This window comes from Alosa pseudoharengus, unplaced genomic scaffold (assembly GCF_046254945.1).
Source record: "Alosa pseudoharengus isolate Yale_2024_CS ecotype anadromous, Long Island Sound unplaced genomic scaffold, YU_APseudo_1.1 YU_APseudo_1.1_scf_6, whole genome shotgun sequence".
In the NCBI taxonomy this organism is placed as follows: Eukaryota; Metazoa; Chordata; class Actinopteri; order Clupeiformes; family Clupeidae; genus Alosa; species Alosa pseudoharengus.
The window spans coordinates 18,825,867-18,839,625 of NW_027468848.1; the positions used below are offsets into that span (position 1 = coordinate 18,825,867).

A 13,759-nucleotide genomic window follows, 5' to 3' on the forward strand; every position below is an offset into this window, starting at 1 on the left:
GTGTGTGGTGTTGGAGGCATAGCTGATGGGGTCCCAGGTGTGGGGGGGGGGGGGTTATTACACATTTTACGACTCACATCAGGGAACACAGCACCTCCACGAATCTTCATTATATTTTCACACATCCACGCAGCCAGACGTCACCTCCCCAAACTCGCCGAGATTGGGAAACCCAGCCACCGAGGCTTCTCTGCCACACAAGGCGTCTCAAGAACCCTGGCGAGACGTCTAGCAGGCTCTCTGGCCTGGTTTTGTGTTCTACAGAAAGGCGGACAGCAAATCCCCCCTCCCTCACACCCGCCCCCCCCTCCCCTTCTCCCCTGCCTCCATAGGTAAAAGTTTGTACTTTTTAGAGGGCATTCTGTCTTGGGCAGAAGCCATTTCTGCCCTGAATTGGTTCAGCTGACAGTTGTAGTTGTGTGTATAATCACCCCCAGTAATGGTCCCATTGGTTCCCAATTCCAGTGCTGCAGCAGGGCCTCTGATGTGCATTAGCAGAACAGGTGGCCGGCAGGGTGTCATGGATGGAACATGCGGCCACTGTGTTTTCGTCAGCTGCTTTCACTTAGCATGCTAGGGGTATGAATTAACCTCCTGTGCCACGACCCTGATGTGTAGAAGCATCTGTGGAGAGGGCCTGTTTTGAGACGCAGCCAGTGGAGATGGACACTGGCACTGGGCGGTGTGGGAGTGTGATGGGTGTCAGCAGGCAAAATGACTGTTTGACCTGGAATTTGAATGGTGGGTTTTGCATGGGGGCTTCTGTATATGATGTGTTTGTGTATGTTTGTGTGGATATTCTTTCTCCTGGTTATACAACAGCAAACAGAATGTGTGTGTGTGTGTGTGTGTGTGTGTGTGTGTGTGTGTGTGTGGGCGGGTGTATGTGTATAATGCCTGTGTGATTGTGTATGTTTGGTTGTGTGTGTACAGTATGTATGTGTGTCTGTGTGCGTGCGTGTGTGTGTGTGTGTGTGTGTGTGTGTGTGTGTGTGTGTGTGTGTGCACCCGTGCATGTGTGTGTGTGTGTGTGCCTGTGCATGTGTGTGTGTGTGTGTGTGTGTGTGCAAGCCTCATGATGGAAGGAGCTCATGTGTGAGCTAATAACTGGCATCTCCATCACCCCCTAGCCCCTCCCCACCCCTCGCCCCCGTCTGGCCCCTGGCCCTGTCCTGTCCAGATGGACCCTCTTTCTCTCTCTCTCTTTTTTTGTTTTTCTCTCACTCTTTCTCTCTCTCTCACTCTCTCTCTCTCGCTCTCTTTCTGTCTCTCTCTCTCACTCTTTCTCTCTCACTCTTTCTCTCTCTCTTTCTCTCTATCAGGGCTTTGGATGGGGTGGAGGGGTGGAAAAGGGGGATGGTTGGGGGTTGGGTGGAGTGTTTTTATTTTTAAATGCTCACGCTTCAGCCGTTATCACAAACATCTGCTTCACCCGTACTGGGCTGCAACCCTCCACCCGCACCCGCCTCTGCCCAGGCTCGCCTCACTAATCACAGGCCAACAGACAGGTGTAGCCCTGCGATGGAGCAGGCAGGAGTGGGGAGGAGTGGATGAGTGGGGAGGTGTGGAGAGGAGTGGGGAGGAGTGGAGGAGTGGATGAGTGGGGAGGTGTGGAGAGGAGTGGGGAGGAGTGGAGGAGTGGATGAGTGGGGAGGTGTGGAGAGGAGTGGGAAGGAGTGGAGGAGTGGATGAGTGGGGAGGTGTGGAGAGGAGTGGGGAGGAGTGGGGAGGAGTGGAGGAGTGGGGAGGTGTGGAGAGGAGTGGGGAGGAGTGGAGGAGTGGGGAGGTGTGGAGAGGAGTGGGGAGGAGTGGAGGAGTGGAGGAGTGGGGAGGTGTGGAGAGGAGTGGGGAGGAGTGGAGGAGGAGATGGCAGACGCTCTTATGCTAGATGGGTGGTGAGGCTCCGTCCTGCTCTAAGAGACAGATAGTCTGATAATCCTGCTGAATACTGCAGCGTTAAGAGTTTTGGGCTCTTGTGAGTCATGGTGTGCTCACACGCACGCACGCACGCACACACACACACACACACACACACACACACACACACACACACACACACACACACACACTCACACACACACACACACACACACACACTCAATCACACACACTCGCACACTTGCGCACGCACACACACACACACACACACACACACATACACACACACACACACACACACACACACACATACACACACACACACACACACACACACACATACACACACACACACACACACACACACACACACACTCACACACACACACACACACACACACACACACACACACACACTCAATCACACACACTCGCACACTTGCGCGCGCACACACACACACACACACACACACATATATACTTACACACACATAGACACAGACACACACCCAATACACACACACACACACACACACACACACACACACACACACACACACACACACACACACATACACACATACACAGACAAAGAAACAGAGTTTGTTTAAGTAACAACGTGGGTTCAGAACAAGTGCAGTGCTTCGCACTTGTGAAACTCTTGAAAGAAGTGCTGTGGAGAGTGGGTATGAAATGCAAAGTGGAACACACAGTGATGTGAGCTCCCTCTCTCTCTCTCTCTCTCTCTCTCTCTCTCTCTCTCTCTCTTCCTCTCTCCTCCCTCTCTTCTCTCTCTCCGTGTGTCTCCCAGCAGTGGTGGAGTGTCGCGTGGAGGCGGCTCCCAAGTTCTCCTCGGCCCTGCCGACGTACCTGCCCGTCTCCTGCCAGCTCCAGGGTGCCGCCGAGTCGTCCTTCTTCCTGCGCGAGGCCGGCCAGGAGGCGCTGCGCAACGGCAGCCTGCAGACGCGCAGCGAGCCCCTCTACGTCCACCTGCCCGAGGCCGGGGTCACCGGCGGCGCGCCGCCGCTCGCCGTCAACTGCAGCTACGCCAACCTGACGGCCGAGGCGGCCGTGCCCGCCGAGCTGCTCCGGGGCTCGGCCCCCGGGTCGCCGCCGCTGCCGTCGGCCGCCCACGTCACGCCGGCCTGGAAGGTGCGGGCGCACGTGGTGTCGTCGTCGAGGGCGCTGAGCGCTGACCGCCCGCGGCTCCAGGTGCTCTTCTACCTGGCGGGCCGCCGGTGGGACGCGGCGGACGAGGAGGTGGAGGGGGGAGGGAGGGGGGAGGGGGAGGAGGAGGAGGAGGGGGAGTTCCGGCTGCCCTGCGTCAGACTCTGGGCCCAGCGCGAGGCGGGAGAGGCGCCGGTCGCGGCCCAGTGCCGGCTGGAGGGCGGCCTGGGGATCTGCGTGGCGGCCCTGGACCTCCCGTCCGGCTGGTTCGCCCCGGCGCAAAGCCCGTCCCGCAGGCGGACCCAGGATGTGCCGCCGCCAGGCACCGAGCTGTACTACTCAATCCTGCCCGCAGAGGGCGCTGGTGGACGGGAGTGCCCGGCCCTGCCCAAAGACCAGGGGAGGAGCGTGAACCGCGGGTATGGAGGTCCGATCCCCGGTCAGAACGAGGCCCTGCAGAATGCCCAGCCGCTGGGCCGCGTGGTGTTGGGCGGCGGTGGCGTCGCTGGGGAGAGTAGGCCGAGCGGAGGAGGGCGTCTCCGGCTGGACGATAACGTGGAGGTGGCGGTGCCGGCGAGTCCGGTCAGGCAGGGCCAGACGGTCGGCTTCCAGATCAGCATGAGCACGGCGGCCACAGTCCAGCAGTTCACACTCAGGTGGGTCACCGGCCAGAAAGGCTCACATGCAGCCAACCGTGCACTCCCACACAAACTCACAGACAGATACACACACACACAAGCACACACACACAAACACACACACACACACACACACACACAAGCACACACGTGCACACCAAGATTCACAGATAGCGACACCTTCACACACTGTGCATGTAAACTCACAATGTCTCCTCTATCTCTATCAGTTGATCACACACACATTCACACTTGCACCCTCTGGCAAACAGACCGACCACACAAATGCTCTCTGATACTCACCGGAAAGGACACTGGAAAAGACAAACACACACACACACTGTTCACATGCTCATACATATGTATGCACACGTACAGACACAAGCGCCCTCAGAAACAAGGCAACCCCCCCCCCCCCCCACACACACACACACACACACACACACACATGCACACAGTTGCAGCTCACCTGGCCAGTGGTGCAGTGCGTTGCCTCTCCCCGCCATGATAAATGATCTGCATTTCTATAAGCAGCAGAGATAAGGGCAGCCAAGCAGCAGATGAGGTGCTGGGCGTGACAGGAACATGGCTTCTAATGCCTAGTGACACTCATGCTATTGCTCCCCGGGAGTTCTAATATGTGATTATGAGAAAGCCCTTTTGAGCACATTAAGGCCCCTTATCACTCCTGCTCTGTGTGAAAGGTCTCGTGGTGGATTGCAAAAGAGCCAAGGTGATGAATTAAAGGGGAGGGGGGGGCATGATGAAGGAGAGACTCTAGAGCGAGGGGGGGGGGGGGGTGGATGTGGCGTACAAAAAAGCAAAAGTTGTAACCGTAGGTAACTATGACAGAGACGAGCCCACCTCCACAGAGAACGCACCAATCAGGAGGGGTGTGCTCCTCACCTGCCCTCCTCCTCCGTCGCCTGTTACAGATGAGCAAATAAATACCCAATCACTGCATCATTATGCGTCATGGATGGGTGCCCGTGTTCACGCTCGCGCACTCCCGGCTTTAGCTCCACTCCCATACAATAGCTTACATGTCTAATCCTCTTACTTTGCTCGCTTTGCCAATTTCCTTCCTCCGTCGCAAAAAAAAAAAAAAAAAAAAAAAAGACGACAAATGGCAGCTCCACATGTGCTCGTCTGCAGATCAGCTCAACTTTCAGACCCGTTATATATATATACACCGCCAGTGAGGCGCGCTGCCGAGGGTTGCCGCCAATCTGGCTGATCTCCCTCGCGACGCTGCCGTAAGCCTCCTCTGGTAGTTTCCTCAAATTAATTTTAGTCTGACGGAGAGCGGCCGCTCCGAGCTGACAACAGCCGTCGGCGTCGCCCAGGACTCGGGCGCACGAGTGTTGCTTTGCTTTTTAGCCGAGGCGTCTTGGCAACATCATCAACCGTTTTGAGAAAACGAGAGATGTAGATGTGATGTGCTTTTGATTAGACAGTGGGCAATCTGTTCGCCCAGGTTTCCGAATGGAAATGAAAATGCGGAAGGAAAGTGTTTGTTATGGGTGGGTGGTGGGTGCGGGGGGGGGGGGTTAAGGGGGGTGTGTGGGCAGGCCGGGGAGTGAGGAGTCGTAGCGACGAGGCCGACTGCTGAGTGCTCAGCGCCACTCAGGGGGACTGATGATGGCCACTGGCTCGGTTGATGCGGCTGTAATTTCTGTCGGTGGGCAGGCAGACGGTAGCGGTCGGCGCTGAAACAGAGTGCATTATCCCATCAGCACAGTCCCTGCGTCACACTGCAGATAGCTCGTCAAAGTGACCTCTGTGCACCTGGAGTATTCTCACACAGAGATGTGCGACAACAAGAGACAAAACAACTGTTTTCCTAGACCTGACTCTGCCAAACTCACACTGGCTCTATATGTTGTGTGTCTGTATGTCTTCCAATGTATTCATATTGGACTGGGCGTGTAGATTAGCCTGACGAGCCAGACCCACATTAAAATGTAGGTTCTGGGGACTCACTGTTCGCAGTGCTCAGTCCAAGGGACGCGATAATCGGTTGTCTTTCAAATTCCCTCTGCACGCAATAGGATAACACTACAACTCTTGAGTCCCATGCGTTTTCCCACCAGTGGAGCTAGTTGGCTAGTTCAAGCTTTTGCCAATTTAAAAAAAGCTTAACTTGTGTCACGCTGTTCGCCAACAGCAACATCCATCTTCTTTGTTTTCAAGTAGCTGGGAATTCACGCCGAACCGTTGCAACTCTGCCATCAATCATTATGTTAAGCCCGCCTACCGACTCTATACACGATGTGATTGGCCTTATTGAAGCTTCATTTTTCCAGCTCGCAAGCCAACGGAGAGTTGCTAGACTATCCCGCTAGGGTGCGTCTAGATTTCTAGGCTATGTGTAGATAATAAGTGGGATCCAAATTATACTGACAGTGATCACAAACTGCAAGCTAATATTGATAGATTAGTTAAATAAGTCAATTTGACCAACCCAGCATGGAGATAACTCATAATTTCTTTATCTCCAGGACGATATTACTTTCCTTGAATCTGTTCCTTTAATATAATCAGGCCCAAGTTTGTAATTTTCTTTAACTGCCTCAGAACCCGCCATGTTGATGTTGCTGAATTTAGTACTAAACATGTGTTGTGTTTGTCATTACCTTCCATCCACCTCCCCACTGCCCTCGGCCTGTTAAGACCCTCAATGACTCATGCCCACTGAAACCTGAACAGTCTGACCAAGTATCCAAAACTTTCTGCAGGTCTTTCTGCAAGGGACCTCCTTCATTAATCCCTTAATGTGATGTGACTGACTGGATAGTTATGTACATGGTTAACCCTTCATCACATTGGTTTGTGAGTCAGTGCTAATCACTGTGCTAATTTCTCTTATTCCACTACCATAAATGTTCTTTACATTTGGCTGCCATGTAGAAGATGGAAAATAATAGGAATACTGTGGAAAACAGGATTATTTGTGGATCCTTTTTCATGTTTGATTGTCTTTCATAATCTAGAGGTAGTACACAGGTGCTGTATATAACACTGAACAGATAGTTTAGATTTTTGGTAGGTTACTTAGGTTTTACTAAGCTTGCCGTCTGCCCAACCAAAATATCTTAATCTTAGGCAAAAGTGTGCTTTGAATTGGTTGTCATGTACAATGGGTGACTTTACATATGGATTTCCCCTCTCAGGTTTGGAGATTTTTGGCAAAGACTCCCGTATATCTTTAATAGGTTGCTTCTCAAGTAAATGTTAATAAACACTAAACTTGGGCCTGAAAAGAAGACCTTTCTAACCTTGATTATGTCATGGAAATTTCCACACCACAGAAAAAAACATCAGTGTCTGAACAAAGCCACCATTGCTAATCGAATTCTTTTTAGCACAGGCATTGGCTGACTTTGTGAAAGAGGCCACTTTAGAGCTTTTTTCCCCATCCATGTTCCTCTTTTTTCATGGAAAGTGCAAAGAGCTCTTCTCTTACAAATGGGCCCTTGGGCTTTGGAATAGCTGGATGCTAAAATGGCCGTAGAAAGTGAAAGCTCCAGGCTCTCAGCTAGGAACACGGAACGGAATTACGCTTTAAATTAGAGTTTCCCTGGCGTTAGATTGGAACCTTAAATCAGCCACAGTGTTAGCTGAGCGTTTTGGGGCCAGTTGAAAGTGCATTGATCCTGACCATGATTTAAACAATACAAACTGGATGGTCAGCTCAGCGGTGCGCTCAAAGCTCTTTACTCAGCTAACCGCTAGTCCGCTAACATAATGTCACATTCTTCTAGTGTAAACTGGGATTCAGTGGGCTTTTGTGCAATTCATTTTCTCTCACACAGGGTTGCCTAGCCGTGCACAAACACACACACAATGCTGGATGCACTTGTTTGATTTGATTCATGGTGGTCATACACTTGAATACATACAAATGCGCTTGCATACACTGACACACGCAAACACACACACACACACGCACACACACACACACGCACACACACACACACACGCACACACACACACACACACACACACACACACACACACGCACGCACACACACACACACACACGCACGCACGCACGCACGCACACACACACACGCACACACACACACGCACGCACGCACACACACACACGCGCGCACGCGCGCACGCACACGCACACGCACGCACACGCACACGCACACACACACACACACACCATAGACTAGATGTGCCAGAGAGAAATGAGGCAGGCTCACAGGTTCCATGCGTGGCCATTGTGTCTCTGCTCGCCTGAATCCCTGGCTGCCTGTGAAACCTGCTGTCTCTCTCTGGTTGGGCTCAGGGGCCCATAAATCCTCCAGAACAAGCCTCCTTCCCCTCTCTCCCTCTCCCTCTCCCTTCCCCTCTCTCCCTCTCCCTCTCCCTTTCTCTCTCTCTCTATCTTTCTATCAAACTTTCTCTCCCTCCTGGCCCTCTCTTTCCCCTTCTCTCTTGTTATCCTTCTCTCTCAGCATCTTCTTTTCCCTTCCTCTCATGCTCCCATTCTCTCTGTCCCTCCCTCTTACAGTCATTCATTCTTTCTTTCTTTCTTTCTTTCTTTCTTTCTTTCTTTCTTTCTGTCTTTCTTTCTGTCTTTCTCTCCCTCTCTCTTCCTATTTCTCTCCTTCTTCCTCACTCTCATCCCTCCCTGTCCCCCTCCCTCCCCTCTCTCTCCCCCTCCCTCTCTCTCTCTCTCTCTCTCTCTCTCTCTCTCTCTGCCCTCATTAACCTCTTCTTAAATATTCATTTAGACAAGGCGCAGTGGTAATTAACGACCGCAGGACATTTGGACACGGGAGGAGTCCGGGGGAGTCCGCTGAGAGAGCGAGACGAGTCGCCATGAGACGGCGTGTCCTCATGAGGCTGCTTCAGGATTTACGGTCACTCGTTTTTTTTTTTCCTTCTCATTCTTTCCTTTCTTTTCCCCCCACTCCCTTCTTCAATCCGACGCCCTTATTTTTTGTGCCTCATATTCAACCAGCGTTGTCATTAGTACAGTGCAAAGAGTCGCTAATGGTCTCGTTTTAAAGACACAGTAACCGGCTTCCATTAGTGTAGCGTGTGTGAAATCTCACTGGCCTCCTGGTGTGTGTTGTGGTGGAGCTCAGTGGAGGGCATGGTAAGAGAAGGCCGAGGTCATTAGCTCCTGAAAGCACTACCGTTGATAAGGAAATGTGGGTCAGCATTGTATTGTGAGTCACTTAGGAGAAATGTGTTAATGAAATATAAATGTGCGCTTCCCACTCATTTGGGGAGGATCATCAGGCTCATCAGGCCAAATGCATGGAGAGATAGAGAGAGATGTGAGGGATAGAGAGAGAGGGAGAGAGAGAGAGAGGGAGAGAGAGAGAGAGAAGTGAGGGAGCCAAAAAGGAAAAGATGGACAGAGAGAAGGAGAGAGCGATACATTAAGGAGAGAAAGGTAAAGATAAAGAGCAAGCTTTTAGGTAAAGATAAAGAGAGAATCAGAATCAGAGTTTAGTGTGTTTGTGTATGTTAAGCCTGCTGGTGACTCCCAAACAATTCCAACAGTGTTCAGACAACGTCATTATTATTCATGGACCCTACACAATATACAAGCATTGCCCATGAAGTGCAAGTGAGACTGTGAAGGAGAGGAAGAGAGAGAGAGTGAGAGCAAGTTCCAGACAGAGAGTGAGAAAAAGAGAGAGAGATAAAGAGAGAGAGAGAGAGAGAGAGAGAGAGAGAGAGAGAGAGAGAAAGAGAGAGATAAAGCATGCGCGAGAGGGTTCATGGTTTGTTTTAGGCGAGGTTAGGGGCAGTTTGGGCGACGGTGGCCTGGCCTGTCTTGGCATCGGGGGAGGCAGATAATCGGCTCTGGTGGTCCCTGACAGAGCGCTCGGGGGAGGGAGGGTATCAGTGCAGCAGTGTAATAAGCCCTAAGTGCGCCTCATCAGGGCCCTGGCAAGAAATGATTATGTTAAGCCCAGGAGAAGATGGGAGGTCATGAACGCTCCAGCGTGCAAAATGCTCTCACCTGCTGGAGAAAAGCACTTTCTCTCTTTCCTCCCTTTCTGTCTCTCTCTTTATCTCTCTCTCTCACTCCCTCTCTCCTTTTTTGCTCTCTCTCTCTCTCTCTCGTTCACTCTCTCACTCATCTCTCTTTTTCTCTCTCTCACTCCCTTTCTCTTTCTTGCTCTCTCTTTCTTCTCTCTTGCTCACTCTCTCACTTATCTCTCTCTCTCTCTTTCTCTCTCTCTCTCTCTCTCTTTCTCTCTCTCTTTCTCTTTCACTCCCTCGTTCTGTCTGCTCCTCTCACACTCTCATTTTGGTTCCCACTTCCACTTGTCCCTCACCTCTCTTCTCTCTCTTCTCTCTCTTCTCTCTCTTCTCTCTCTTCTCTCTCTTCAGATTTGAGGATGTTTGACAGGAGGCTGAGAGCAGGGCCCTTTAAGAGGTGATATTTCACTCACTCCCCTCCGATTCCAACACCCGATAATACCAGCACATCGTGGCTCTGCCACTCCAGCCACACAGTGTGTGTGTGTGTGTGTGTGTGTGTGTGTGTGTGTGTGTGTGTGTGTGTGTGTGTGTGTCTGTGTGTCTGTGTGTTTGGGGGTGGAGGTGGTGGTTGTGGTGGTGGGGGGTTGTTGAGGTGGCGGGCAGAATTTCTATTCTCCCTCAAAGCGAGCTGACATTTCAGCGAGAATCTCCTCCTACAAGATGACACCATTTCTGGAGCATCTTTTTTCTGGTTGATGGTAACAGATCCAAGAACCATTAGGTGTATGGGCTCATTCACTCTGTGTGTATGTGTGTGTGTGTGTGTGTATGTGTGTGTGTGTGTGTGTGTGTGTGTGTGTGTGTGTGTGTGGTGGCAATGACTCAGAGAAGAGAATGGCACTGACGTCTTTGCGCCAACAATGACTAGCGCAGATCAAACGGGCCCCAGCACACGTGGGTGTGCAGGCACAAGGGAAGATCAGCTGAAGCCACTTTGGTTTGGTGTGTCTTGTCGTGTGTGTATGGTGTGATTCAGTTTGGTTTGGTTTTGTCTTGTCGTGTGTGTATGGTGTGATTCAGGAGGAGATCCATACAGTGCTCCGATACGGCTTATTGACAGAAAGAAAGAAAACAGAGGGAATGTGTGTTACATAATGCGTCAGTGAATAGAGTCAGAAGAATGGAAGCCATTCGATTCAGTTCAGTGCTAAGCACAGCTTCTCAGAGGTGATCAGTATGATCTGTGTGAGTTTGTGTGTGTGTGTGTGTGTGTGTGTGTGTGTGTGTGTGTGTGTGTGTGTGTGTGTGTGTGTGTGTGTGTGTGTGTGTGATATATGTATGTGTGTGTGTGTGTGTGTGTGTGTGTGTGCGTGTGTGTGTGATATGTGGATATATGTGCTAACACCAATTCATTAGCCATCAGAGAGGCAGCTTTAGAGAAGGCTGGAGGGGGTAGGGGCTGGGGTTGCGCTGTAGCTCTGCGCTAGATGAAACAGAAGCTTTGGTGTGGAGAGTAGGGGCAGACGCATTGGCGGTTCATCTCCATGAGTGCTGGGATCAAGGACAGGCTGTTTGCCGTGCACACAGGGCGATGTGTGGACAGCAGTGATGGTGGCGGTGGTGGCGGTGGCGGTGGTGGTGGTGGTGGTGGTGGTGGTGGCAGCGGTGGTGGTGGCGGTGGTGGTGGTGGCGATCTCTTCTAAGTGGTTCGCGACTCCTATCTGATCTGCGCTAAATCCCTGTAAATCCCTCTACACACACGCGGCCTCGTAACGCCACTGCGGACCTTTCGCTCCACCATCGATCGCGATGCGTGGACACATCCACCGGCTCAGTGGATAAGGATGGACAAACTACACATAGTACACACACACACACACACACACACACACACACACACACACACACACAGAAATGCAGTTGCTGATATATTTGTGTGTGTGTGTTTGTGTGTGTTTTTGTGTGTTTGTGTCTGGCATGCTTCTCTATGAATAACAATGTATTGTGTGTTTGTGAGTGTGCGTGTGTGTTTGTTAACAGTTCTTCAAACTGACCCCCTCATCAGACAACAAAAGGGAATAAACAGCAAACAGAGCCTCTCACACTCACACTGTGGCAGACACACTCTGTCAACCTTCGTCACCACTTTCTCTTTCACACACACGCACAACTACACACACACATGCACACACACACACACACACACACACACACACACCATCTCAATATAAAGAGCCTCTCAGAGACACTACATTATGTAACGCTGGAACCCACAATAACCACTAATGACAGTTTACAGTTTGAATGAGAAGAGCCTTGTTTAGAGTAGGTAAAGTTTTTGCCACAGTGTGTGTGTGTGACGGCTCAGGGTCGATGCAAAAGAAAGGCCGTCAGTCACGCAACCTTGGTATTCTTCACACAATTACAGTAACATGCCATACACCACCACTAAGAAGCACGCACTGACGCCAGCAACACCACTGAACGCTACGCGCTGAAAGCCTCTCTGTTTGCTACGTCTGCTAATAGTGAGACCTTTACACAACAAGGCCTGTCGGTGACGAGCCTAAATGGGTATGCAGAAGGCCACATGATGTTGAGTCTGCGTGAGCAGACTGCAAACTAGGAGATAACAGTAGCGGCAGTGCTAGTGGTAGTGGCAGTGGCTACAGCGGCAGAGGCCCGCACTTCAATGTTGAGTAGCCACAGTGGGCAGACTTAGCTGTCATTAGTGAGGGACTCAAGAAAGAGGCATGGACAGATAGATCAATGTGTGGATGGATGGATGGAAGAGTGGTGAGAGAAGAGAGAGAGAGAGAGAGAGAGAGAGAGAGAGAGAGAGAGAGAGAGAGAGGCGGGAAGGAGATGGACCATAGAGAAGGTGTTTGTGTGGTTGTGAGAGAGAGAGAGAGAGAGAGGAAAATGGATAGAGAAAGAGCAAGATGGATAGAGAGAGACATGTGCAGGAGATGATAGTAAGATATAAAGAGGGAGATGGATAGAGAGAGAAAAAGAAGAATAGAGAGAGAAAGAGTGAGATAGACGGAGAGATGAATCGAGTTAAAGAATGTGTTTCTCTCCTTGACTTCTGTGGCCACTTGCCTGCTGGGCGGCACCAGGACTCACCTGCATGTTCGGCGTGGCGTGGCGTGGCGTGGCGTGGCGTGGCGTGGCGTGGCGTGGCGTGGCGTGGCGTGGCGTGGCATCCCAGCATCCCTCTGAGTGTGACCTCTCCTGCTGTCAAGGCTTCTGCCAAGCGGCCTTGGCTCCCGCCGGGGCGCTCATTTGCATCTCTATTGACAGCAGATCAGCGGGCGCGTCTGACGCCCGTCTCATCTACATTAAGCATTCTGCTGCTAGTCTGGGGCCCTGGGTCCACATTGCTGGGTTTGCATCTGTGGAGAACAGGCATTTACCCTTGAGAAACCAGACATGTTTTCAGTTGCTCACTTGCAAATGACTAAAAATACTAGTCACGGCTATCCACCGGTGTAAGATGTCACAGTACTGTATGTGTACTTATAGTCACTGTTATGGCAAAACTAATTTATGGTCTGCAGGGAGTGTATGTAATAGAATGTTGTTTAGAACAACACCAATCACAATATTAATTACCGCTTCAATGAACAGTCTGGCATTCCCTCATGAGCAGAGGTTTAGAGTAATTCAAAATGGATTAATTCACGAGTGACCTACATCTTTGATATGTACTGTTACACTACGCACGGCATGACTTTGCAGACACCGTGATCAGCATAGCTCCCCCTTTTTACTACTGTGTCCCAGTTGGCTCCTCTCACTTATACACACACACACGCACACACGCACACGCACACGCACACACACACACTTGTTCTCTTTCTCTCTCTCTCTTTCTGTCTCTCTCCTCCGCTGTCTTGTGATTAATTAGCAGGAGTGCTCCCAGGGGCTCCAGACCCCCCTTTCCTTGATCAGAGGCCTGTCTGTGTGTGTGTGTGTGTGTGTGTGTGTGTATGTGTGAGTGTATGTGTGTGTGAGAGAGAAAGAGAAAAAAAGTGTGTGTGTGTGTGAGAGAGAGTGTGTGTGTGAGAGAGCATTTAAGGGCAGAATGTAAGGGCCCACCTCACTCCCCCGCC

At 51.2% G+C, this 13,759-nt stretch overlaps 1 protein-coding gene across 1 annotated transcript in view; it reads left to right on the forward strand.

The window, feature by feature from the left end:
- LOC143106838 (transmembrane protein 132C) overlaps positions 1-13,759 on the forward strand; it is a 160,117-nt gene that overhangs the window by 38,286 nt on the left and 108,072 nt on the right. The window contains exon 3 of the mRNA XM_076271313.1: positions 2,690-3,701. Within this exon, the coding sequence (XP_076127428.1) occupies positions 2,690-3,701 (1,012 nt within the window). The remainder of the gene's footprint in view (positions 1-2,689; positions 3,702-13,759) is intronic.